Here is a 23477-nt window from a genome sequence, read left to right as displayed (position 1 = left end):
AACTAAATAGTGCCTGATTTAAACTTATGTGGATTCTAGCCAGATCTAAAATGACAGGATGGAGGAGCTGGACAAAACCAGGTAGGACCTTTTTTTAAAAATTGTAAAATAAATGTAAGTAAAATAAAAATTTAAATAGACTTTATTCAATTAATAAATAAGTAGTGTTAAAGTTAAAATAAGGGAAGATGAAGAATAGGCTAGAAAAGGATAGGTGAAAAAGAAGCAAAGACAGGCAGCAGAGCAGAAGTAACATTTTTAAAACATTTTATTTTTATTTAAAATAGTTAATGAATATAAATCATATTAGTTTAACAATAATACAGCAATAAAGTTATTCTCAATAGCTGAATAGCCTTGTTGCAGTAATAGAGATTTTCTTTTCAGTATAACAGTTAAAATCATTTTTTAAAAATGGTTAATAGAGGTGAAGCTCCCAGCAATCTACTAGTTTTTTTTTTATTCGTTCACGGGATGTGGGCGTCGCTGGCAAGGCCAGCATTTATTGCCCATCCCTAATTGCCCTCGAGAATGTGGTGGTGAGCCGCCTTCTTGAACCGCTGCAGTCCATGTGGTGACGGTTCTCCCACAGTGCTGTTAGGAAGGGAGTTCCAGGATTTTGACCCAGCGACAATGAAGGAACGGCGATATATTTCCAAGGAGTTAGGAGGATATAAGGGTCATTTTACGATTCCACACTCTTGCCAAGGAGCATCACCTGCTGGAACTGCACATCAGAATTTCAGACACACAGGCGGTAATTTTGACTTTGTGCGACAGTGTAAAACGGGTGATAGCAAATCGGCAGCCTGTTTTACATCTCTCCTGATTTTCATTGAAGTCAATGGAAGTAAAAATCGGGATAGATGTAAAATGGGCCTCTGATTTGCCAACACAAGTTTTACACTATCGCACAAAGTCAAAATTATCCCACACAGCCCATGATTCAAACGAATGGTCGTGAAAAATCGTGAGAAGTGCATGACGGAATTTCCGATATATGTTCCAGGGAGACAGGGGTTCTAGCAGACTCATAAAATTACCACCACAATGTGGCCATAATTGTATTGCCTTCTGCCCCTTTTCAATGCTTCAATACAGGACATTGAAAAACTAGGATCTGTGAAAGAAATGTTACATTTTATCTACAAGTCAAAAAAAATGTCTGGGAGTAATATTAGTCTGATTTTCTGTTACAAAATGTAAATTGTATTCTTATGCCATTACTGCTGAGTTATAGGAGTGACCCGATTGACATTTTAAATTACCTGTCAAAACAAAACACAAAAGGAGCATTTCCGTTCAAAGTGTAAAAAACACTTCTGATACCATCTGTCAATCAAATTAATAAGAGCCATGAGATGGAAAGAAACTTGCCCTAGAATGTCGGTATACCATTGAAATGAATTTTTACTATATGTCAATAGTGAAATCAGCTGATGAGAGCTGGACTCAGCATCTGGCATTGACATATCATTGCACAATGATACTCCAAAGATCTTTGCAGGAACCAGGTTATGGTTGTGGATTGCTGTTCAAACAGTATACTGATAAAAAGTACAATATCCTAACAAAGGCAAGTTAAAAGTAATTTTTACACATAAGTTACTGTCAGTGCATAAGCGAAGGCTCACAAATACAAATTTTATAAGCCTTCCTTTAAGAATTCCTTTAACTATCCTCCAGAATAGCACCTACCTCACAATAAATGGAGAGCAAGCCTCTTCTAGAATCTTCTTCTCTGAATGTATGTGTTCCTGTTGCCTTGTATCAACAATGTGTTTTTTCTTTATGCACTTCACGGCAAACGTCACATTTTCATTCTTCATTTTAACCTAAATAAAGAGAACCTGTGCTTGCTGTTACAATTCTAGAGATTTGTTTTCAAGGTAGAGAAGGACACAAAAAGGGATAAATTTTCACCTTCATTGCATGTGCGTGGAATGATAATTGAACGGGTTTTATAACAGGCAGGCGATACGCTCCACCAGACTATCGCCCGCGTGGTGAAGATGAAAATTTCCGCCATACTGAGATGTGTTTTTGCCACTAAGTGTCCAAAACAATTATTTTAAATATTTTGATTTTAAAGAGCTACTAGCTATTTTTAAATGAAGAACTAAATCAATGAAAATTTATCCTTCAGCATTACTGTTGAGTGTAATGCAAAAGACTGAAGACCTGATGGTGAAGCAGGCCAAGGTAATGTGGTGTTGGCATTAAATGAGAGATATCTAGTTTCATTGCACTGGACCCCATGCAAGTCATTCCAAGCTAGACAGTGTAAAAATGCACAATATTAGCTGCCATACTTGGTGGCCTGAACAAACTACGTCAGTGGGTAGGTTTATCATTTAAAAAGCCATTCAAAGTTGCTTCAGGTAGCTGTGAAAAATATGCGAAGGTCAGATTACCTTCATTGCAGACGGCACAATGAAGAAAACCACAATAGTTGAAGTGTACCATCAATAGCTTCTGTCATGGAATTCTTAAAAGCCTTATTTATAAAGTCTGGAATCGTGCAGAAACCACCATGAATCATAGTCTAAATCCAGTAAAGACAGCTCTTTGGAGGAATCGTTACGGGGTTCTGCTGAGGAGGATTCTGTTGAGGATTGAGTTGAGTTGTTCTAACTGGACAGTGATGGTGAAGAGTTCTTTGCCTCTGTCCCTGAAGAATGACTGTGCCACAACATACCACTGAGTAAACTTTTGTTGCTATTTTTGCTCCTGCACTGCATGTTAGTGTCTACTGGATAGACCTGTATAATAATAACTTAATAGTGATATCCACCTTCAAAAACCTCCTTAAAACCTGCCACTTTCACCACATGTCGGGTCACTGCCCCTGATTCCTCTCCTACTCCTGCTTGATGACATTTCATGTGATACAGTTTATTTGGATTTCCAAAAAAGACTCCACAGGAAAGCTTTCAAATTAAATTAAAAGCTGTAGGGATCTAGGGTAGAAGTTGGGACTGGATAAGAGGCTAGGAAACAGGGACTAATTGTGAGAGGTATAATGTTAGATTGGGCGCGGGGGAAGCATTGACTGGAGTCAGTGTTTGGATGTCTGCTGTTCCTCATCTACCTGGATTCTGAAACCAAATGTTAAACTTGTCAAATTTGTTGACAAAAATAGTAGAGCAGTAAAGACTGAGATCAATTATACAATTGGGTAGACAAATGACAAATTAAAGTTAACACTGATAAATATAAAGTATTGCACATGGGTTGAAAACATTGGTCATATTTGGATCTGTAATGATTCTCTTCTTGAAATAAAGTTTATACCTTAAAAATAATCTGGGTCCTAAGTATTAAAAGATGGAATAGAATTAGCCGAGGGGGGGACGTAGAAAGGGAGCTAGGAACATAACTTTCAATGCCCGCACATTGCAGGGAAGAAATTAGAAGTGCTAATAGGATGCAGGCCATGTAGAATAGTATGTATGTCTACAGAAGCTGTGCTAAGGCTTCACAATGAACTAGTCAAACCAGACTTAGAGTACTGTGTTCAACTTGACCATCACTCCATTAAAAGATATATATGCTGTGCAAAATGTACAGAAAAGAGCAGTAACTGTAAACGGAGATGAGCTATAAGAAAAGAAACGAGAAGTTCAAACTTTATAGTTTATAATGAAGGTAAAGTACATGAAATATTAAATGATATAGTAAAATAAACTCAAGATTATTACTTCAAAGTATGTGAGGAAAGTAGGAGCAAAGGACATAAATGGAAACCAGTGAAACATACATTTAAAACAGATATCAGGTAGAACTTCATTACTTAAAGAGTGATAAATGTTTGGAATAATCTGTCAGGCTGGGGATGGTACAATGAGTGAGGTAGAATGCTGGAGGGAAGAGCTTTGAAGGTACAAATTGTCTTTCTCGTCTTTGACATTTCTTACGTTTCACTGTTTGCAGTAAAGTTAACAGATTTTAAGATTAAGATAAAGATTAGGATAAGTAAGATAAGCTGCAGGTAGTATAAAGTTATTAAAACTTTTATCTTATTAGTGTATTGTGTTCTGTATTCCAAAAAGAGAGATGCACAGTATAAACAAATTGCATATTATATGCTGCAAGTTTTAGAGAGAAAGGGAAAGTGTACATTACAAGCAAATACAGGACTTTTGTGAAAAATTTGAGTAGTAAAGGATCGATGTGAAACTCTGTTGGACAGTACTGAGCGGAACTCCCGATATCAGGAGGTAAATCTAGTAGTGAGCACGGCTCAGATAGGCAGCATCACCGAAACTGTGATGAAAATGTACGGGAGTGAAATTGGTCTTTGGCAGTAGTGCAAAATGGGCGATAGCAAATCGGCAGGCCCTTTGATACCCGCATTATTTTCTATTCCATTGAATTCAATAGAAAAGAAAATTGACCAGGGTGTAAAATGGGCTGCCGATTCACCATCACCCATTTCACCCCTGTATACTTCAGAACATTACAAAAATGCAATGTCATATTTTCTATAGGAGGAAATCTTCTTACCAGTTCAACTCTCCCAAATCCACCTACCCCCAAGGTGGTGATGATCTCAAGGTCTCTGAATGGGGATGTTGGAGAAAACGCGGCAACCTTCTCCTTCAACTGAATCATCTCCAAAGAGATTGCTCTCCCTCGTACACATGTGGATATTCTATGCAGAATCAGATATTAAAGTAATAAATAATGAGAACGGAGAGAGAAAACAGGGAACTATAAGCCAGTCAGCCTGACATCAGTAGTAAGGAAAATGCTACAACCTATTATTAAGGATGTAGTAACAGGGCACTTAGAAAATCATAATATGATTAGGCATGAGGATGTAACTAGCAGGGTAGATAAAGGGGAACCAGTGGATGTAGTATATTTGGATTTTCAAAAAGCATTCGTTAAGGTGCCACCCAAAAGGTTGATACGTAAGATAAGGGCTCATGGGATTGGGGGTAATATATTAGCATGGATAGGGGATTGGTTAAAGGACAGAAAACAAAGACGAGGAATAAATGGGTCATTTTCCAGTTGGCAGGTTGTAACTAGTGGGGTGCCACAAGGACCTTGGGTGTTTGGGCCTCAGCTGTTTACAATATATATCTATGACATTGATGAGGGGACCGAGTGTAATGTATCCAAGTTTGCTGACAATACAAAGCTAGATGGGAAAGTAAGCTGTGAGGAGGACGCAAAGAGTCTGCAAAGGGATGTAGACAGGTTAAATGAGTGGGCAAGAAGGTGGCAGATGGAGTATAATGTAGGGAAATGTGTAATTATCCACTTTGGTAGGAAGAATAGAAAAGCAGAATTTTTTTTAAAAAGGTGAGAGACTAAGAACTGTTGGTATTCAAAGGGATTTGGGTGTCCCTGTACACGAATCACAGAAAGTTAACGTAGGTACAGCAAGCAATTAGGAAGGCAAACGGTATGTCAGCCTTTATTGCAAAGGGGTTGCAGTATAAGTGTAAGGAGGACTTGCTACAATTATATAGGGCTTTGGTGAGACCAGACCTGGCGTACTGTGTACAGTTTTGGTCTCCTTACCTAAGGAAGGATATACTTGCCTTAGAGGGGGTGCATCAAAGGTTCACAAAATTGATTCTTGTGATGAGAGGGTTGTCCTTTGAGGAGAAATTGAGTAGAATGGGTTTATATTCTCTGGAGTTTAGAAAAATGAGAGGTGGTCTCATTGAAACGTATAATATTTTTAGAGGTCGTGCAGGGTAGGTGCTGAGAGAACGCTTCCCTTGGCTGAAGAGTCTAGAACTAGGGGTCATAATCAAGATAAGGGGTTGGCCATTTCGGACTGAGATTAGGAAAAATTCCTTCACTCAGAGTGTTGTGAATCTTTGGAATTCTCTACCCCAGAGGACTGTGGATGCTCAGTCATTGAGTATATTCAAGACTGAGATCGATAGATATTTGGACACTAAGGGAATCAAGGGATATGGGGATAGGGTAGGAAAGTGGAGTTGAGGTAGAAGACCAGCCAGGATACTCTTGAATGGTGGAGCAGACTCGAGGGGCCATATGGCTTACTCCTGTTTCTATTTCTTACGTTCTTAACACAATCCAACGTTAATTTTAATTCTTTAGGAATAAAAGAAGAGAAGGTAATAAAGAACAGATCAGCAGGAAGAGGGATCAAAAAAATAAGAATGCTGACCGAACAGATATGGGTTTGAGTTGTATGTATTTTTTTTTATTCGTTCATGGGATATGGGCGTCGCTGGCGAGGCCAGCATTTATTGCCCATCCCTAATTGCCCTTGAGAAGGTGGTGGTGAGCCGCCTTCTTGAACCGCTGCAGTCCGTGTGGTGAAGGTTCTCCCACAGTGCTGTTAGGAAGGGAGTTCCAGGATTTTGACCCAGCGACGATGAAGGAACGGCGATATATTTCCAAGTCGGGATGGTGTGTGACTTGGAGGGGAATGTGCAGGCGGTGTTGTTCCGATGTGCCTGCTGCTCTTGTCCTTCTAGGTAGTAGAGGTCGCGGGTTTGGGAGGTGCTGTCGAAGAAGCCTTGGCGAGTTGCTGCAGTGCATCCTGTGGATGGTACACACTGCAGCCACTGTGCGCCGGTGGTGAAGGAAGTGAATGTTTAGGGTGGTGGATGGGGTGCCAATCAAGCCGGCTGCTTTATCTTGGATGGTGTCGAGCTTCTTCAGTGTTGTTGGAGCTGCACTCATCCAGGCAAGTGGAGAGTATTCCATCACACTCCTGACTTGTGCCTTGTAGATGGTGGAAAGGTTTTGGGGAGTCAGGAGGTGAGTCACTCGCCACAGAATACCCAGCCTCTGACCTGCTCTCGTAGCCACAGTATTTATATGGCTGGTCCAGTTAAGTTTCTGGTCAATGGTGACCCCCAGGATGTTGATGGTGGGGGATTCGGCGATGATAATGCCGTTGAATGTCAAGGGAGGTGGTTAGACTCTCTCTTGTTGGAGATGGTCATTGCCTGGCACTTATCTGGCGCGAATGTTACATGCCACTTATCAGCCCAAGCCTGGATGTTGTCCAGGTCTTGCTGCATGCGGGCTCGGACTGCTTCATTATTTGAGGGGTTGCGAATGGAACTGAACACTGTGCAATCATCAGCGAACATCCCCATTTCTGACCTTATGATGGAGGGAAGGTCATTGATGAAGCAGCTGAAGATGGTTGGGCCTAGGACATTGCCCTGAGGAACTCCTGCAGCAATGTCCTGGGGCTGAGATGATTGGCCTCCAACAACCACTACCATCTTCCTTTGTGCTAGGTATGACTCCAGCCACTGGAGAGTTTTCCCCCTGATTCCCATTGACTTCAATTTTACTTGGGCTCCTTGGTTCCACACTCGGTCAAATGCTGCCTTGATGTCAAGGGCAGTCACTCTCACCTCACCTCTGGAATTCAGCTCTTTTGTCCATGTTTGGACCAAGGCTGTAATGAGGTCTGGAGCCAAGTGGTCCTGGCGGAACCCAAACTGAGCATCGGTGAGCAGGTTATTGGTGAGTAAGTGCCGCTTGATAGCACTGTCGACGACACCTTCCATCACTTTGCTGATGATTGAGAGTAGACTGATGGGGCGGTAATTGGCCGGATTGGATTTGTCCTGCTTTTTGTGGACAGGACATACCTGGGCAATTTTCCACATTGTCGGGTAGATGCCAGTGTTGTAGCTGTACTGGAACAGCTTGGCTCGAGGTGAAGCTAGTTCTGGAGCACACGTCTTCAGCACTACAGCTGGGATGTTGTCGGGGCCCATAGCCTTTGCTGTATCCAGTGCACTCAACCATTTCTTGATATCACGTGGAGTGAATCGAATTGGCTGAAGACTGGCTGCTGCGATGGTGGGGATATCGGGAGGAGGTCGAGATGGATCATCCACTCGGCACTTCTGGCTGAAGATGGTTGCAAACGCTTCAGCCTTGTCTTTTGCACTCACGTGCTGGACTCCGCCATCATTGAGGATGGGGATGTTTGCAGAGCCTCCTCCTCCCGTTAGTTGTTTAATTGTCCGCCACCATTCACAACTGGATGTGGCAGGACTGCAGAGCTTTGATCTGATCCGTTGATTGTGGAATCGCTTAGCTCTGTATATAGCATGTTGCTTCCGCTGTTTAGCATGTATGTAGTCCTGAGTTGTAGCTTCACCAGGTTGGCACCTCATTTTTAGGTACGCCTGGTGCTGCTCCTGGCATGCTCTTCTACACTCCTCATTGAACCAGGGTTGATCTCCTTGCTTGTTGGTAATGATAGAGTGAGGAATATGCTGGGCCATGAGGTTACAGATTGTGCTGGAATACAATTCTGCTGCTGCTGATGGCCCACAGCGCCTCATGGATGCCCAGTTTTGAGCTGCTAGATCTGTTCTGAATCTATCCCATTTAGCATGGTGATAGTGCCACACAACACGTTGGATGGTGTCCTCAGTGCGAAGACGGGACTTTGTCTCCACAAGGACTGTGCGGTGGTCACTCCTACCAATACTGTCATGGACAGATGCATTTGCGACAGGTAGATTGGTGAGGACGAGGTCAAGTAAGTTTTTCCCTCGAGTTGGTTCGCTCACCACCTGCCGCAGGCCCAGTCTGGCAGCTATGTCCTTCAGGACTCGGCCAGCTCGGTCAGTAGTGGTGCTACCGAGCCACTCTTGGTGATGGACATTGAAGTCCCCCACCCAGAGTACGTTTTGTGCCCTTGCTACCCTCAGTGCTTCCTCCAAGTAGTGCTCAACATGCAGGAGGACTGATTCATCAGCTGAGGGAGGACGGTAGGTGGTAATCAGCAGGAGATTTCCTTGCCCATGTTTGACCTGATGCCATGAGATTTCATGGGGTCCAGAGTCAATGTTGAGGACTCCCAGGGCCACTCCCTCCTGACTGTATATTACTGTACCGCCACCTCTGGTGGGTCTGTCCTGCCGGTGGGACAGGACATACCCAGGGATGGTGATGGAAGAGTCTGGAATGTTGGCTGTAAGGTATGATTCTGTGAGTATGGCTATGTCAGGTTGTTGCTTGACTAGTCTGTGGGACAGCTCTCCCAATTTTGGCACAAGTCCCCAGATGTTAGTAAGGAGGACCTTGCAGGGTCGACTGGGCTTGGTTTGCCGTTGTCGTGTCCGGTGCCTAGTGGTCCGATGCCGGGTGGTCCGTCCGGTTTTATTCTTCTTATGACTTTTCGTAGCGAGATTTTACAACTGAGTGGCTTGCTAGGCCATTTCAGAGGGCAATTAAGAATCAACCACATTGCTGTGGGTCTGGAATCACATATCGGCCAGACCGGGTAAGGGCGGCAGGTTTCCTTCCCTAAAGGACATTAGTGAACAGTAATTTGAATAATGTTTCTGAGCTACAAGCAGAAATTACTATTGGGAATATAATATAAAGCATGAACAGAAGCATGACTGTGGCTCGGGCAGGACTGGAAGCTAAACATTCCCGATTACAAAATATTCAGTGGGGATAATATATAGAAAAAGGGGTGACAGTATTAATCAAAGATTCCATTATAGCACTTGACTAGAACATAAGGTTGATAGTGAAAAAGCTGAATCTATTTAGTTAGAGTTAAAGAATATGGAGGGAAATTTTACTCTGTTCAGAGTCTACCATAGACCACCGAACAGTTAAAAGAAAAAAGATGAAGAGATATATACTGGGCCCGATATTAGGAGGTAGGTGGGTTGGCAGCGGGGGGTCGACTGGGCGCATGGGTAACGTGCCCAGTAAAATCGGTGGGTTCCCCACGCGATCGTAAGTAAATTGAAGCCACTTACCTTGGCTTCTGGGTTTCCCGCTGGAAAGCTGCGCAGCAGGCGGACTGCGCACCCGCATCATAGGCTGTCAGCTGGAGGAGCCCTATTTAAAGGGGCAGTCCTCCACTGACTGATGCTGCAGAAAGGAGCCAAAATTACAGCATGGAGCAGCCCAGGGGGAAGGCTGCTCCCAGATTTAATGATGCCTCACTCCAGGTCCTACTGGATGGGGTGAGGAGGAGGGGGAGACAGAGATCTTTTCCCCGGCGGACGGGAGGAAGTGGCCTGCCTCTGCCACCAGGAAGGCCCGGCTCGAGGTGGCAGAGCAGGTCACCAGCACCACCAACATATCATGCACCTGCATACAGTGCAGGAGGCGCTGCAATGACCTCAGTAGGTCAGCCAAAGTGAGTACACTTACTCATTCCCCTACACTCCTTCTGCCACATCACCGTCCCCACCCCACGTCTCCTTCTGCACTGCCAACACTACTCTATCACATCACCCCTCACACCCACTCAAAGCTCATCCTCATCCTACCTGCATTTACTCACCTCCCCAGTACTCATCCCGCCACTACCACTCAACCCAATCCTCATACAATCTCATGGCTCTATCTCATACTCACCCTCTGATGCATCTCTTTCACGGTCACCCTCACCCAACCTGCCACTACCTGTGCTGCAGCCACAGGGCATGCATCACATATGTGTAGTAGCAAGTGTAAGACAAACGTGTCGTGATAATGTAGGGGATGCACAAGGGTGTTTGAGGGTTTGTCATGGTTTTTACTTATATTTGATTTCTGATCAACTCACATTACATATTATATTGTCACCACTACTGCCACGTCTTGGCCATTCTTGACCGGTTTGTGCAATAATGCCCTTTCATGAGGTTCTCCATGAGAACCCTTGATGCCACCCATTGGGTCACCCTACAGTGGGTGAATGTGTAGTTGCACGACTACTTTGTGCAGGTACCTGTTGAGCAGCACTGTGTTGTGTAGCTCCATGTGGCGGAGGTGGACGGCGTGCCTGGCGAGGCTGGTGATGTTGCTCGTCCTCCAATGGAATGATGAATGCAGCTATGGACCCCCCCCCCCACCCCCATCCTGACGGTGTGAGTGTGAGGGGGTCCACAAAGTAGGTAAATGTGTTTGGACAGCAGAGTTTAGGTTATGATTTAATAATTTGGAGTGTGGAGACAACGGTGTGGCAGGTAAAACTTTGTCTGAGGTGACAGAGTGCCCTGCTGCAATCAATGAGGGTTTACCTTGCACCTGTTAAATGGACCTTTGCAGCTGCCACTGGCTGCTGGCTGCAACACGTCTGTTTAAACAGGGAGTGTTTCCCCCAGCATGGGAAACATGCTCTGGGTAGTCCAAAATCCGAATCCTCCTAAAATCTCCAACTAATGAGGTCTGTAAACGACCTCTCAAGTACCCAGATAATGGTCTTAAGTGGGATCCAGCCGGCTTTGATTGCCAGTGGGAGTCCCGCATGTGTGCGCACCGATTCACATCATTGGGGAACCCAGAAGTGGGCAGGTTGGAGCCTGGCTCTGGATCCGCTCCAGGAATCCCCAATTTTAGGACCCCCCTACCACAATCGCACCCGCTCGGCCATCCGAAAATTGATCCCACTGTGTTCAATTCTGGGCACCATACTTTAGGAAGGATGTCAAGGCCTTAGAGAAGGTGCAGAAGAGATTTACTAGAATGGTACCAGGGATGAGGGACTTCAGTTATGTGGAGAGACTGGAGAAGCTGGGGTTGTTCTCTTTAGAACAGAGATGGTTAAGAGGAGATTTGATAGAGGTGTTCAAAATCATGAACAGTTTTGATAGATTAAATAAGGAGAAACTGCTTCCAGTGGCAGAGGGGTCGGTAACCAGCGGACACAGATTTAAGGTGATTGGCAAAAGAACCACAGGGGACATGAGGAAAAAAATGTTTATGCAGCGAGTTGTTGTGATCTGAAATGCATTGCCTGAAAGGCTGGTGGAAGAAGATTCAATAGTTATTTTCAAAAGGGAATTAGATAAATACTTGAAGGGAAACAAAATTACAGGGCTATAAGGAACGAGTAGGGGAGTGGGACTAATTGGATAGCTCCACCAAAGAGCGTCTCTTAAAATCTCTTAAAGGTAGCCGGTACCTGTTATTTGCTAAAAATAACAGTCTGCTGTCTGCACGGAGACTGAACGGAGATCAGACATCGCACACGTAAAACACAGATGCAGGTCCCATCCCTATGTTTACAAACTGATTTGTTATGTTAAAGCATTGAATAAATGTTGCGCACTACTAAATCCCACATCCTTCAATCTGCATGCCAGACCTCACCAATCTGAGTTTGTACCATGCCTGCGAGAGTGCATGCACCAAGGTTCTCTGCTGACGCACTAGAGGCCTTGGTGCAAGAGATGGACAGAAGGAGGTGGGGGGGGGGGGCAAGAGGCCCTCTAGACATATCCTCAGGCGATGGGGGGGGGCAAGAGGCCCTCCAGACATATGCCCAAAAGACAGTGGGAGGCAGCAGGGGATGAAGTCAATGCCAGGCACGGGCCACCACGAACATGGATGCAGTGCAGGAAGAAGTTCAATGCTTTGACACAAGTGGTCAAGGTGAGTGAGGTCAACTGTCAAGTGCATCTCCTACCAAATGCACCACTAGCCACATCTACTGCTCCATGCACTACACCCCCCATCATCCGCATACCAACAAACTCTTTCCATCCGTACTCAACTCTTCCAATCAGATGCTTCCTCTCACCCTCACACATTACCACTGTTGCAAGCCGCCCACCCACAACTCACAGGCCACACACACTGGCAGCTATTCAACCATGACAGGCACATCACCCAGACAAACGTCCTACTTTCTTGCAAGAGAAGGTGATGCATAACAGGAGGCAGCAAGTGGCAGTGACATTTAGCCCCTTGAGCTTGTTCCACCATTCAATGAGATCATGGACTGTGACCTAACTCCATATACCCACCTTAGCCCCATATCCTTTAATACCCTTGGTTCACAGAAATCTATCAATCTCAGATTTAGAATTCACAAGTGACCTAACATCAGCTGCCGTCTGCAGAAGAGCGTTCCAAACTTCCCCCACCCTTTGCGTGTAGAAGCATTTCCTAACTTCACTCCTGCAAGTCCTGGCTCTAAATGTTAGGCTATGTCCCCGCGTCCTAGTATTCAAGTCTAGGAGACATCCAAAAGCAGTTACAAATGCATCAGCAGCCAGAAGCAATAATCCAGCAACTAACCTGTAAATCCTGCATGGTCCCTTTAAATAGCACTGGTGGGGGGGTCCTTCAGGCATTCTAAGACTTGTTCAGATGGTCGTGGTTAAGACTGTGAGTTGAGTTGAGCGTTAAGTCCCAAAATGGTTTCTATCTCTTTAAATCAGGCTTGCACACTAATTGTATCCATTTTCTCATTACTTTACATGCTGCCGGCGTTCGGTATTTGTGCATGCGCTAATACCTATACCAAGATGGCGTCCGGCACATGTCACGCTAGAAATGTGCATGTGCAGCCATGTCGCCACCTTGGCACTTTGGGAGGCCGCATCGCGTCGAAACAACGGGCACTACACAGCCCAATTTCTAGCCCCTGGTCTCTACTCAGCACCACCCCACAGTTCTCTTGCTGAGATAAGCAGCACAGTATACGGGACATTCCTACATACTACACCTTTGTAGTATGATGTGTTGCGTCCGCAATATACTATACACTGTGATGCTGTATATCTGGGATTTAAGATGCTTAATAAACGGCAGAAAGTTACTGAAGCATTTTTTTCTTTCCCATGGCAGTGCTAATCTACTATAGAGGCATCACAGATGGTTGTGGAAACAGGATACTGTCCCACAATTACACTAATATACCACCGGCTCTGAGGCTGTGTTGCACAATGCTTGAAAAATAAGGACCAAGGTGCAGAGATTTTGTATAACAAAATCATTGTAACAGAATAACTGTGAGCTACCTCACTGATTGGAATTTGTATCCAATACACAAAATACATATGTTGCAAAGGCAAAGGTTGAATAGGTGCACAGATGCTTTAAGAGACCAACAGATACCAAGCACAACCCTTACTACAAACAAATAAGCTTTGTGAAAATCAATTGAAAGAAAGTCTTTGTACAAGAAAGAAGCACACACACTGTGACTGTTTGATTTCGTTGTCAGGTTTTAGCATTACGTCAATGCTTTAAATGGCCTGGGGCCTCGACCACTGTGATAGTAGACGTTCAAAAATGCCACTACGTCAATTGATAATCATTTGCTCTTTAGGCTGTTAAATGCAATTACCTGTGAAATATTATCCTACACTAAAAATGAAGTACTGTGTTACGTTTAGCAAAGGATTATACAAAGGAGCTCCACCCCAGTGTCAGCAGGTGCATTCACCTCTCACTGTGATACTCAATACACGGATCAGGGTTTGATCTTTGATCTGTGTTGAGTTAGGTAATCTCAGCCAGGAGAATGGTGAGGGCACACAATGGACATTAGCGTCCCTGGGCCACAGAAAAGGAAAATAGACGAGGTTTGCCACTCTTAGGCCTAGAAATTCGATAAGGCTGCACCCACTTTACTACTACTACAACAAACAAACAAACAACAACAACTTGCATTTATACAGAGCCTTTGATGTAGTGAAACGTCCGAAGGTGCTTCACACGAGTGTTATCAAACAAAATTTGACACCGAGCCACAAAAGGAGACATTAGGACAGGTGACCAAAAGCTTGGCCAAAGAGGTAGGTTTTAAGGAGCGCCTTAAAGGAAGAGAAAGAGGTGGAGAGGTTTAGGGAGGGAATTCCAGAGCTTAGGACCTAGGCAGCTGAAGGCACGGCCACCAATGGTGGAGCGATTAAAATCAGGGATGTGCAAGAGGCAAGAATTGGAGAAAGGCAGAGATCTCAGAGGGTTGAAGGGCTGGAGGAGGTTACAGAGATAGGGAGGGTTGAGGCCATGGAGGGATTTGAAAACAACGATGAGAACTGTAAAATCGAGGCGTTGCCAGACCAGGAGCCTATGTAGGTCAGCGAGCACAGGAGTGATGGGTGAACGGGACTTGATGCGAATTAGTTTATGGGCAGCAGAGCTTTGGATGAGCACAAATTTATGGAATATCTGAAGCCAGCCAGGAAAACATTGGAATAGTAAAGTCTAGAGGTAACAAAGGCATGGATGAGGGTATCAGCAGCAGATGAGCTGAGACGGGGTGGAGACAGGCGATGTTACAGAGGTGGAAGTAGGCAGTCCTGGTGATGGAGCTGATATGTGGTCGGAAGCTAATCTCAGGGCCAAATAGGATGCCAAGGTTGCCAACAGTCTGGTTTAGCCTCAGACAGTGGCCAGAGAGAGGGATGGAGTCAGTGGCTTGGGAACGGAGATTACTAGAAGAAAAACGGGTGCAAAAGCATCGAATGTGGCGGGTGGCATGTGCGCGCACATTCTGAGCCAGACGTGTGCACCCGCCATATTGCTACAGGCGTCAAATAAAACGTCCAGGGCTCGCACATGAAAGAGGCGTTAGGTCCTTTGCAAATGCAAATAAGGGGCCTAACACTTCTTTGATGCTGTCCTTACCAATTTGGTTTGCCCTGAACGCAGCCGGAACGGAAAACCAGATTTACATGAGACTTAAACGTAAAAGGACCGCTGCAGGCTACCACCAAAAAAATAAGTTTTAAAAAAAATACTTAGCCCGAATTTGGAGCCAGGAGATGGACGAGTGCTCCACCTGGTTCCACGTTAAAACTACAGACCACTGCCAGCCACCGCTCTCCTCCCTCCTGACCGCTGCCTCCCTCCCTCTCCCAATCGCTGCCTCCCTCCCTCCCTCTCACGATCGCTGCCTCCCTCCCTCCCCCTCCTGATCGATGCCTCCCTCCCTCCCTCTTCCGATCGCTGCCTCCCTCCCTCCCTCCCTCCCTCTCCCGATCGCTGCCTCCCTCCCTCCCTCTCCCGATCGCTGCCTCCCTCCCTCCCTCCCTCTCCCGATCGATGCCTCCCTCCCTCCCTCTCCCGATCGATGCCTCCCTCCCTCCCTCCCTCTCCCGATCGCTGCCTCCCTCCCTCCCTCTCCCGATCGCTGCCTCCCTCCCTCCCTCCCTCTCCCGATCGCTGCCTCCCTCCCTCCCTCCCTCTCCCGATCGCTGCCTCCCTCCCTCCCTCTCCCGATCGCTGCCTCCCTCCCTCCCTCCCTCTCCCTCCCTCCCTCCCTCCCTCTCCCTCCCTCCCTCCCTCCCTCTCCCGATCGCTGCCTCCCTCCCTCCCTCCCTCTCCCTCCCTCCCTCCCTCTCCCGATCGCTGCCTCCCTCCCTCCCTCTTCCGATCGCTGCCTCCCTCCCTCCCTCCCTCTTCCGATCGCTGCCTCCCTCCCTCCCTCCCTCCCTCCCTCTCCCGATCGCTGCCTCCCTCCCTCCCTCTTCCGATCGCTGCCTCCCTCCCTCCCTCCCTCCCTCTCCCTCCCTCCCTCCCTCCTTCTCCCGATCGATGCCTCCCTCCCTCCCTCCCTCCCTCCCTCTTCCGATCGCTGCCTCCCTCCCTCCCTCTTCCGATCGCTGCCTCCCTCCCTCCCTCCCTCCCTCCCTCTCCCTCCCTCCCTCCCTCTCCCGATCGCTGCCTCCCTCCCTCCCTCTTCCGATCGCTGCCTCCCTCCCTCCCTCCCTCTCCCTCCCTCCCTCCCTCCTTCTCCCGATCGATGCCTCCCTCCCTCCCTCCCTCCCTCTCCCTCCCTCCCTCCCTCTTCCGATCGCTGCCTCCCTCCCTCCCTCCCTCCCTCTCCCTCCCTCCCTCCCTCCTTCTCCCGATCGCTGCCTCCCTCCCTCCCTCTCCCGACCGCTGCCTCCCTCCCTCCCTCTCCCGATCGATGCCTCCCTCCCTCCCTCTTCCGATCGCTGCCTCCCTCCCTCCCTCCCTCCCTCTCCCTCCCTCCCTCCCTCCTTCTCCCGACCGCTGCCTCCCTCCCTCCCTCTCCCGATCGATGCCTCCCTCCCTCCCTCTTCCGATCGCTGCCTCCCTCCCTCCCTCCCTCTCCCTCCCTCCCTCCCTCCTTCTCCCGATCGCTGCCTCCCTCCCTCCCTCCCTCCCTCTCCCTCCCTCCCTCCTTCTCCCGATCGCTGCCTCCCTCCCTCCCTCTCCCGATCGCTGCCTCCCTCCCTCCCTCCCTCCCTCTCCCTCCCTCCCTCCCTCCCTCTCCCGATCGCTGCCTCCCTCCCTCCCTCCCTCTCCCGATCGCTGCCTCCCTCCCTCCCTCCTTCTCCCGATCGCTGCCTCCCTCCCTCCCTCTCCCGATCGATGCCTCCCTCCCTCCCTCTCCCGATCGATGCCTCCCTCCCTCCCTACTTCTCCCGATCGCTGTCTCCCTCCCTCTCCCGATCGATGCCTCCCTCCCTCCCTCTTCCGATCGCTGCCTCCCTCCCTCCCTCTCCCGATCGATGCCTCCCTCCCTCCCTGGTTGCTGCCTCCCTCCCTCTCCCGATCGCTGCCTCACTCTTGCCAAACCTACCGGAGGGACGCAGCTGGCGATGCAGTGGCCGAAAATTTAAATCATCTTCCCCAGCAAGCTGCTTGGGGATGCCCAGCAGGTGTCTGCAGCTTGCCTGTCTGATATAAATGAGGCCCGAGGCCCAATATTTGATGGACATTAGACCTACCCGTTCTGGCACAGGGATTGTTCCCTGTGCCCAGTTCGTGCTGGCCTGGGCCAAATTTCTAGGCCAAAATTTCTATTCAACTAGGCAAGATTAGGCTTGGCTACAATACCTGCCCCACTCACCAACACCCTTTATCTAGGCTCATTTATAAACAAATGCTAATTATGGGTGGTCAGAACATCACTGGCACCTGTGGAACTGTACCCAAGAATCAGTCACCACCTTCAGAAGAGGAGAGGCAGAAACGGAGAAAACTGAAGAAAAATAACTATTTAAAAATAAATTATTTACACTCAGCTAAATAATAGCTTAATAAAACAAGGAGAAAAAAATCATATAACTGACAGCTTTATATTAAAACTTAATACCATAGGTTATGGACAAATCAAGACCGAATCCTACTCCACTCAGTTCCTAACCTGAGCCTTGTTGAGTCGGAAAGGCTGTGCCATCCATTAGTAGGAGGGGGGTGTGAACCAAAACAAAGGTCCACGCCTGGCCCTTTCTAGTCACTGGTTGGTTACAGGGGATTTGAGGCAGCCTGGAAGCAGACTACGTGTTTACCATTTTGACTAAACATGTCAAGATGATGAAAGAAAAAGGGGAAAAAAATTCTAGCAAAAAATTAGGCAAAAAGAAAGTAAAAATTAGAAAATGTTTGGAATGTTCATAAATTACTGGATTTGTATGACCTTCTATTTTAACAGAGGGTGTAACCCATTTAGGACAACATAATGAATGCACTGCGTGTTCCTATGCTAACATCACCAATAGTCGTTTCTACGGCCAGTAATTTCCTCGGAGCTGTGTCCACTTGACTACCGCAACTTCACTGGAAGTGCAGTGTACACAGTTTATACACATAAACGGGATTTCCGCCACACATCTGCCAACGATACAGCGGCGGAACGGAAGCAGCTCTGATGAAATTCTCCCCCGAGGTTAATATCTCAATAATTCATACCAACATATTCATCTTCCTCAGGAGGTGGTGTATTCCTGTAAACATGTTGCAATGTGTCAGTCCTAAATACTTCAAAAATGTTGGAATAGTGCTAAATGTTGGTATTTTTACATTTACTATTATATGTATTATTGAAGATAAGTATAACTTACTTGGCATGTCTTTTCTCATCACCTCTAGCCAACTCTGCTACATAGCCCTGAAGGTAGTTCTGGAGTTCTTCAAATGTACCCACCGTTTGATTGAATGTTCTGTCACATGCAACAAGATAAATAAAAGAAACAGCATATAATTGTCTTTAGAAATCATGAATCGTCTCATTGCCCAGAACCTACTTCTGCAGATCAAAATACTCTTCAACTGACAATAAATACAGTAGCTCTGAATTTTTTATGATGCGTTCTGCTGGAACCCAGAGTTAAGATGGGAGACCAGGAGAACTTCAGGGTGCATGGACTTAAAATAAATATATAAAAATAACATCTGTTATTATAAAATATTACAAAAGTAACACTAGTAACAATATGGACCATATTTTCTTTTTCAAAGAAAGGGATTACATTTCACTTATGCCAAAAAATGTTATGACCCACAAACAAAAATTGCAGACATGCACAATTCTGGTACGGCAATTTTATGTCATGGCAGTTCATTGGTAGGAATGAAAGAGAAGTGTCAGTGAAAGGCACACTGAACACGTAAACCACTTGGACCGAAATATTAAATAAAATTATATCACTTTTGATATACCTTGCAGTCCGTCATTTTCTCACCGTTCAGAAAAAGACAGTGACAGTTGTCCAAGGGCAAAGCAAATAGAATTTCTTACCAAAAAATCAGCAAATAAAGCAATTGACATTTCTATGATTGAAAATATGTCCAATAAAAAGTAATGTTAGCTAATTGCCTAGTTCTTCCAGTGAATTCCACAAGGAGACCCTCATGAACCAGCCACCCTAGCTGCAGTGGTTTGTTTGCTGCTGCTCACCATTGAACTACCTGAGTTTACATAGCTTGCTACTTTCTCCTCTCCCAAATCCATGATGAGGCCTCTTTCCATGACAATATTGTGCATCATGCATCATAGTTATAATTTTTCCAACTTTCTCTGGGCAACTCCCCTCTTAACGCAATGATCTGAAGGGATGCCTTAACACGCTAAATTTCTGCTCAGTGAGGGCCCAGGTTGAACTCCCTGCCTCACTGTATCTTTCTTTGCTGGGCTTTGGGGTTGTGCAGAGGCGCCTTCAGCCATGGTTGCACTGTTTAGGTCATACCTCCAAGCAGCCGGCCATCCATTCTTCCTGTCATGTTTGTCTCAGAAAGAAAGCACACCGAGTTCTGCCGAGAAGAATGGATTGTCTTCTGGCTTAGATTGCATATGATTTGTACAATTGTGGAATAATATTCCTTCCTATTTGGGTATGCCATAGAAATGTTGGTAGATATATGAATGGTTGTGTGTTTACTTTCATTTATTTCCTGTATCTTGGAAATACTCCAAATGGGAAAATCTTCGGCTGCCTGTGATGCCGGCAGTATTTATTGAAGTGGATGTAGGTGGTTATAGGGCAAATCGGGTCTTCGGTTTTCTTCTCAGTGTAGCAGCTCACAGAAAAAGCGATTGAATCCTGTGAAGTCCCCTGTGATCTCTAGGTACCTGGAAGAACCTTGTGGTATGAACATTGCTGACCTTCAGCGTCACTGGTAGTACAGAACCGGCGGTTAACTGTGCCTGCAGGTCTTTGCGTATCAGGTGGTGCATTTCAGTCACGACCTCCCTGCTTTGCCTCAGCCTTATCATGCACTGCACCCCTGTCATGGTGAGATAGCTGGCTATATTGTAGTAGACCCGCTGCCTCTGGTAGTTTGATCGGTGAGTAGAGCATCTCCAATGCCTTCTGCATCCTCAGGCCTCCATCTCCTCCTGCACTAAGGGATATCCAGCAACATCTGCTGCTCACGTGTTATATGATTGAAAGCTCCTCTGTAGTATTCAGTTCTGTGATGCTATTTCAAAATTCAGTCTTTTGTTCAATTGGCCTAATCTGGAGTGAAGTTGAAAATTACCCCTCTCCCCAAATCTTGTAGAATTTTTTAATAGATTTAGAGAATCAAATCTGACCTAAAGGAATTGAGTCTGTAAGGACAAGTATCTTGAAAATGGGTTCTTAGAATACTATTGTACAAATGCTTACCACATCCACATCAACTTCCTTTATGCACTATTTTAATATTTAAAATAAACAGGTTAATACCTCTGTTAAATAAAGAACAAAAGAATCTCACAGAAACACAATAATAATCTAATACTAAAAGAGGCCAATTTTAAGACAAACGACTTTTAGAAGTTAACATTCACAGGAAGCAAGGCCACTATTTTCTGTTTTTACAGAAAAATTAGCAGAAAGTGGAATTAATCCCAAAACACTGACAAAATGTAATAAAAATGGAATTTGACTTATTCAGTCACCTTAAATCAATAGCCCCGAAGATAAGACCTTCACATCACAGCCATTAGTGTAAATAAATATTTCCCGTGTAATATTTATGTAAGTTATTTGCCATTATTATGAACAATAATAACTGTGTACATGATTTCTACTGCATTAAATTTACCCACTTACCATCTGCTATATGTAATTTAATTTCAGTTCACTGAAGAAAAGAAAGATTTTTTTTTAATTGATCCTCTGGATGTGGACAACACTGGCAAGATTGGCATTTATTGCCCATCCCTAGTTGCCCTTGAGAAGGTGGTGGTGGTGGGCTTTCTTCTTGAACCGCTGCAGTCCATGTGGTGAAGGTGCTCCCACCTTCATGTAATGTGCAAATGAGGAGTTTACCAAAGTTGCGATCATTCAACTGAAAAGACCACTGTTTTCAAGTAACTGTAACACTTACTCTCTGTCTATGACAAGGCATTCCACATCGTTTTCATCAGCAATTATGTTAGCTGACCTGACATCATCACTGTGAAAGATAAAAGATCAAAAATATTTCAGACACACATCAAACACTGCTTTGAAATACACTGAGATCTAGCATCCTGACAACTCAACTCTTGTGCCTTCAAATAGAATAATGTATGCATCAAGCAAAGGGTTCTCTCACACCCACAGACTTTCTTACCTGATCCAGTTTATTGGCTTGTTAATCAGTTTTTATTCTATGGGATTAATTAATACCTCAGGCCAGCTCCCCATATAAAGTAGAAAGTGATGTATGAATTTATGTGGGTAAATTTACCAACCATGCTCCCAGCAGGAACTGCGTTTGAAAGAAGTTGAAGATAGGGTGATAGCACTTTCCTTGATTCTCAAACACGTGCTTCCTTTGAATGCAGCTCCCTCATGGGAGCGCAGAATCTATGGATTTACATAGAAAAATAGCTGATGAGTACTTTGAGATCTGCAACATCGTTGGGACTGTTACATTTTTGGGTCTCTTCTACCCTTTTCTACCCTAGTGCTTGTAGAGTGTGGTGGTGTTTAAGCTAAAGTTGTCCCAAAATGCCGGCCTCGTCAGCAACGCCCACATCCCATGAACGAATAAAAAAAAAAGCTATCTCAATGGGCCCCGATTTTAACTCCAGGCCAGTTTTGGGCGGGAGAATTAGAAACTCACCAGCTACTCCAGAAACGAGGCTAGTGGTACTTTAACTCCAGGGGCTCATTTAAATCCCGTTCCGGGCAGGAAGTCTGTGGGAAGTGACAGAATATTGCATGGCCTGGAGGCTGCTCACCGAGACCAGGTAAGTGGTGGGATCGGCTGTCAGAGCCGATCGAGAAGGGGGCCGCAAGTCCACTGCAGAGGAGGCCAAAGCTTTCCTGCTGGGGCCCAGAGGAGCACTCTTAGACTCCACAAGGAAAGTAAAAAAAAATCTTAAAAACTTACCTGACATGCATTTGGGAAAATGGATCCCCACTGACTTAGGACGGGCATCTTTGCCGCTTGCTGGTTAAAATCCCAACTGGTTAACTCACAGCGGCTCCAGGGCGGGTGAGTAACCTAGGCGATTTCAATTGCCCACCTGTCCAGTTTCTGCCAGGTAGGTAGGGTTGATGGTGAGGATAGATGAGGCTAGCAGAAAGCATTTCAACAATGTGAGAAGCACTGCTGTCTAAATGCTACTCTTGGAGCTGCCTGAATTTGCAATGTTTATTCTTTATGTCTAGAGCATTCATGCATATAAGTAAGTTCTTGCCAAAACCATTCCATTATCTATTATTCTAGTATCTATTTCAAAACATATTTTTGTTGAAAAGAATGGGATCAATTTTAAACTTGCCACCCAGGTGTAAAACTGGTGTCGCAGATAAGCCGCCCGTTATAGAAACCTCCTGATTTTCATTTCCATCGATTTCGATGAAAATTAGGCAGTTTCGACAACAAGCAGCCATATGCCTGGGTGGCAAGTTGAAAATTTATCCCAATAAAACATGATTACACATGATCCATAGGTAGCTGTTTGATTGATAGCACATAACATCTCCCAGACTGCAGACCAGTCAATTAATGAGAGTAAACTAGCAAGAATTATAAAAACAGATTGTAAGAGCTTCTACAAGTATGCAAAAAGAAAGAGAGTAACAAAAGTAAACATTGGTCCCTTAGAGGCTGAGACAGCAGAAATTATAATGGGGAATAAGGAAATGGCAGAGACGTTTAACAAATATTTTGTATCTGCTTTCACAGTAAAAGACACAAAAAGGATACGAGAAATAGTGGGGAACCAATGGGCAAATGAGAGTGGGGAACTTAAAACAATTAATATCAGAAGAGAAAAAGTACTAGACAAACTAGGGGGACTAAAAGCCGACAAATCCCCTGGACCTGATAACCTATATCCTCGGGTTCTAAAAGATATGGCTGCAGAGATAGTGGATGCATTGATTGTGATCTTCCAAAATTCCCTAGATTCTAGAATGGTCCCAGTGGATTGGAAGGTAGCAAATGTAACACCGCTATTCAAGAAAGAAGGGAGAGAGAAAACAGGGAATTACAGGCCAGTTAGCCTGACATCAGTCATCGGGAAAATGCTGGAATCCATTATTAAGGAAGTGGTAAGACGGCACATAGAATATCATAAT

The 23477-nt window shown here is 45.4% G+C and overlaps 1 protein-coding gene across 1 annotated transcript in view; it reads right to left on the bottom strand.

The window, feature by feature from the left end:
• prkg2 (protein kinase cGMP-dependent 2) overlaps window positions 1-23477 on the bottom strand; it is a 108191-nt gene that overhangs the window by 43856 nt on the left and 40858 nt on the right. The window contains exons 9-12 of the mRNA XM_067990614.1: window positions 21289-21357; window positions 18537-18635; window positions 4507-4654; window positions 1699-1835 (exon numbers count right to left, since the gene is read on the bottom strand). Of these exons, the coding sequence (XP_067846715.1) occupies window positions 1699-1835; window positions 4507-4654; window positions 18537-18635; window positions 21289-21357 (453 nt within the window). The remainder of the gene's footprint in view (window positions 1-1698; window positions 1836-4506; window positions 4655-18536; window positions 18636-21288; window positions 21358-23477) is intronic.

This window comes from Heptranchias perlo, chromosome 1 (genome assembly GCF_035084215.1).
Source record: "Heptranchias perlo isolate sHepPer1 chromosome 1, sHepPer1.hap1, whole genome shotgun sequence".
NCBI classification, from domain to species: Eukaryota; Metazoa; Chordata; class Chondrichthyes; order Hexanchiformes; family Hexanchidae; genus Heptranchias; species Heptranchias perlo.
Note: the sequence above shows the minus strand (reverse complement) of the source record. Positions and strands in the feature narration are given on the sequence as shown.